This window comes from Choloepus didactylus, chromosome 19 (genome assembly GCF_015220235.1).
Source record: "Choloepus didactylus isolate mChoDid1 chromosome 19, mChoDid1.pri, whole genome shotgun sequence".
Classification (NCBI taxonomy): domain Eukaryota; kingdom Metazoa; phylum Chordata; class Mammalia; order Pilosa; family Megalonychidae; genus Choloepus; species Choloepus didactylus.
This window is the reverse complement of record NC_051325.1, coordinates 6,886,705-6,890,977: the sequence shown is the minus strand read 5'-3', so window position 1 is coordinate 6,890,977 and position 4,273 is coordinate 6,886,705. Positions and strand designations below refer to the sequence as shown.

The 4,273-nt window shown below is 45.6% G+C and overlaps 1 protein-coding gene across 1 annotated transcript; it reads left to right on the top strand.

The window, feature by feature from the left end:
• Positions 1 to 231: 231 nt before the first annotated feature.
• Positions 232 to 2,816, top strand: LOC119516048 (glutamate dehydrogenase 1, mitochondrial-like). The gene has a single exon (XM_037812238.1). The coding sequence runs from the start codon at positions 232 to 234 to the stop codon at positions 1,900 to 1,902; it is 1,671 nt and encodes a 556-aa protein (XP_037668166.1). The 3' UTR covers positions 1,903 to 2,816.
• The last annotated feature ends 1,457 nt before the right edge of the window (positions 2,817 to 4,273 follow it).

Below are 4,273 nucleotides of genomic sequence, written 5' to 3'. Positions count from 1 at the left end.
TAATTTTGGCAATGTTTAGTTTGAGATGGCTGTTTAGCTCTCCAAGTGAAGACACTGAAAGGGAAATAGGAAAGAATAAGACTAAATTGGGGGGTGGGGAAGTTGGGCCTGAGGATGCAATTCTGGGAACCTTCAAAAGACAACGGGCTCCGTCGGCCCCAGGTCTCCGCGCTCGCCTGCCCCGCGGCCCGCACGCACCTCCTCCGCTCCGCGGCCCCTCCACCCGCCGCCATGTACCGCTGCCTGAGCGAAGCGCTGCAGCTGCTGCCCCGGACCGGGCCCGCCGCCGTGGCCGCGGCCGAGGCCGACTCGGCCGCGCTGCTGGTCCGGGCCCGCGCCGCCGCCCCGCAGCTGGGGCTCGCGCCGCCCGCCCGGCGACACTACAGCGAGGCGGCGGCCGACCACGAGGACGACCCCAACTTCTTCAAGATGGTGGAGGGCTTCTTCGACCGCGGCGCCAGCATCGTGGAAGACAAGCTGGTGGAAGACCTCAAGACCCGCGAGAGCGAGGAGCAGAAGCGGAACCGGGTGCGCGGCATCCTGCGGATCATCAAGCCCTGCAACCACGTCCTGAGCGTCTCCTTCCCCATCCGGCGCGACGACGGCTCCTGGGAGGTCATCGAGGGCTACCGCGCCCAGCACAGCCAGCACCGCACGCCCTGCAAGGGAGGCATCCGTTACAGCACAGATGTGAGTGTGGATGAAGTGAAAGCCTTGGCTTCCCTGATGACATATAAGTGTGCCGTGGTTGATGTGCCATTTGGGGGTGCTAAAGCTGGTGTTAAGATCAATCCCAAGAGCTATTCCGATAACGAATTGGAAAAGATCACAAGGAGGTTCACCATGGAGTTGGCAAAGAAAGGCTTTATTGGTCTCGGCATCGACGTGCCTGCCCCAGACATGAGCACAGGCGAGCGGGAGATGTCCTGGATCGCCGACACCTACGCCAGCACCATCGGGCACTACGACATTAACGCGCACGCGTGCCTCACCGGCAAGCCCATCAGCCAGGGTGGCATCCACGGGCGCATCTCTGCCACCGGCCGCGGGGTTTTCCACGGGATTGAAAACTTCATCAACGAAGCCTCCTACATGAGCATTTTAGGAATGACCCCAGGCTTCGGAGATAAAACCTTCGCTGTTCAGGGATTTGGTAACGTGGGTCTGCATTCCATGAGATATTTACATCGCTTTGGCGCTAAATGTATTGCTGTTGGTGAATCTGATGGGAGCATCTGGAATCCAGATGGTATTGACCCAAAGGAACTGGAAGACTTCAAACTGCAACATGGATCAATCCTGGACTTCCCCAAGGCAAAGCGCTATGAAGGGAGCATCTTGGAAGCAGATTGTGACATACTGATCCCTGCTGCCAGCGAGAAGCAGCTGACCAAATCCAACGCACCCAGGGTCAAAGCCAAGATCATTGCTGAAGGTGCCAATGGGCCCACAACTCCAGAAGCTGATAAGATTTTCCTGGAGAGAAACATTTTGGTTATTCCTGATCTCTACTTGAATGCTGGAGGAGTGACAGTGTCTTACTTTGAGTGGCTGAAGAATCTAAATCATGTCAGGTATGGCCGTTTGACCTTCAAATACGAACGGGATTCTAACTACCACTTGCTCATGTCTGTTCAAGAGAGTTTGGAAAGAAAATTTGGAAAGCACGGTGGAACGATTCCCGTTGTACCCACAGCAGAGTTCCAAGACAGGATATCGGGCGCATCTGAGAAAGACATCGTGCACTCTGGCTTAGCGTATACCATGGAGCGTTCTGCCAGGCAAATCATGCGTACGGCCATGAAGTATAACCTGGGGTTGGACCTGAGAACGGCCGCCTACGTCAATGCCATTGAGAAAGTCTTCAAGGTGTACAATGAAGCTGGGGTGACCTTCACATAGATCATGGCCGACTTCACCACCCTCTTCACCTGTAACTTCTGCAAACCTATCACAAGTTTACATGTAGCCACAGAAATCTCGCTCTCTCATGACCTCTTAGGTAATGGACACCATTCTCAACAAGTCAGTCCAAATCAGCCCCATAAGAAGAAAGCAGTGAAGGGCTGGGGATCATGTACCCAGCTGGTCAGTTTGAAAGTAGGGCCATTTGAGTATTTTGCCTTTAAATAAAAAGTCTCTTCCATCTGGCTATGCCACCTGGCCCCATAGCTGCCTCCCAATACATTAATTACCTGTTTTTCGGGGTCAGCACCTGTTGTCCAAGAGCAGCCCATTGCTTGCATCCTTCTGCTCTGGCCATATCTGGGACATGCTATAACTTGGATACATTGAAGAAGTGGTGTGTGGCATTTTCAGAAGGTGGCATGGTCCTAAAATGAGTTATTAGTATTTCACATCAGTAGAATAACTCAACTTTACAGTTTGCAAACAACAATAAAAGCTGTTTCTCTTCATGCATTTTATTCTTTTAGAATAAAATAAGTACATGCTGCTGTAATAAAATTGCCTTTAACCACTTAATAAGCCTAACCTTGACTCAAGCAGTCAATGCCTAGAAACAGAAATGAAAAAAGTTAGTATTTTTGTAACATAAAACAGTATCATTTGTAGCTTATCAATTGTGTATTGTTGTCCAACAAAAATTAAAAGCCAGATGGGGAATTAAGTTATCTTCATAACTGCAGATGATGGAGGCTATTTTTGTTAAGACTGTCTGAATTTGCTAAATGTAATTATGACACATGGTCCAAAGAATGCAGCACCGTCCTTATCATGTTAATTAATTTTTCTTTTCTTTTTAAGACCTTTTGTCTTGACTAATTGAATAATAATTCAAGTAGAGTGAGCCAGGGGAAAAAAAACACTTGGTCTGCCTGTCTGGAGATGGGCTGGCAGGTCTGACATTGCCAACGGCCCCACCTCCACCGACCTTCCATCCTTCTTTCTGGAGGCCTCCCATTCTGCACACAAGCTTCATTAACAGTGGGCTGGAAACAACCTTGGATCAAGTGTTTTGTTTGGGATTTATTTGGCCAGGGCCTTTTGAAAAGTAGTGTCCCAATGAAGTACTAGATATTTATGTAATGAATGAGCTTTTTTTTTTATTAACAATAATATCCTTTCAGAAATTTGTAACTACTTTGTAACTGCATGACATAACCTGGTGATAAAAGCAGTTATTAAAAGTCTACCTCTTCCAAAAAAAAAAAAAAAAAAAAAAAAAAAAAAAAAAAGACAACGGGCCAGAAGTGGATCAAATGAGAAGTGAGTATTAGTAGCAAAGCTGTCCACAAATGAGCTCTGGGAAATTCCTACATTTAGTAGTCGGAGACATAAGACAACTAGAGCAAAGGAGACTGAGAGGCTTAGGGGGAGAACAATTAAGAGTGGTGTCTCATAAGTGAAGTGAAGTGATGAGGAGGAGTTGGTGTAGCCAAATGACGTGACATAATTACAATATCCTTAGATAAAAATCAACAATCTAGAGCTCTCCAACAACATTGTGTTTTCTCTAATTTTAGGAAAATGAATTAAAAAAATGCATCAGTAAGAGTAAAGAGATATGAAGGGTTTTGTACAAAACAAACAAAAACAAAAAAGCACAACTCTGTGCGTGACTTGACATATATTGCAGCCTAAATCCTACATTTCTTATATTTATTGTCACCGTATTATGCAAGAATTGGCATTCAGAAGGATGATTCTGGGCCACCATGTGTACATAAATGAACAAAGATTTAATTATTTGCCCAAAATAGAGTCATGCATTTTAGAAAAGATGTTAAATAATAAATGCTGGCATTTTAAGAAGGGGTTTAAGCAATCTAATCATGATAATGTGGCAGAATTGGATGAGAAGACATGAGTGAATAAAGATTAGATGCTTCTAGAATTCTTGTCTTCCAATTCTTTCCATCCCTTTTCTAATGTCAATATTTTTTTTCTTTATCACTTCAAAGTTAACTGGAGAAAGGAGGATTTTGAGGTCAGCAATCCATATCAACATAGAGAGACAAACATTTTTTTCTTCCTATCATATGCAATTTCTTTACCTTCCTCGTCTGGTGGTGGTATGAGCTAGAAACCAGAGAGTCATACATCATGGATGGTACAAGTACTTCAGGATACTGTCTGGACAACAGAAGAGTTAATAAAAATAGACTGTAACAGCAGCCAATATTTATAGCTATTTATTGGGGTAGTGTTACTCTTGACTGAAGCCCTGGCTACCGCAGTACTATGCCTCTCCTCTTCTCTCCTCCAGAAAAAAAAAACATTTCTGTTTATCTGGCTCCTCTATTCCTCTCAC

Coding starts and splice junctions, on each gene's coding strand:
- LOC119516048 (XM_037812238.1), top strand. CDS start 232: ATGTACCGCTGCCTGAGCGAAGCGCTGCAGCTGCTGCCCCGGACCGGG.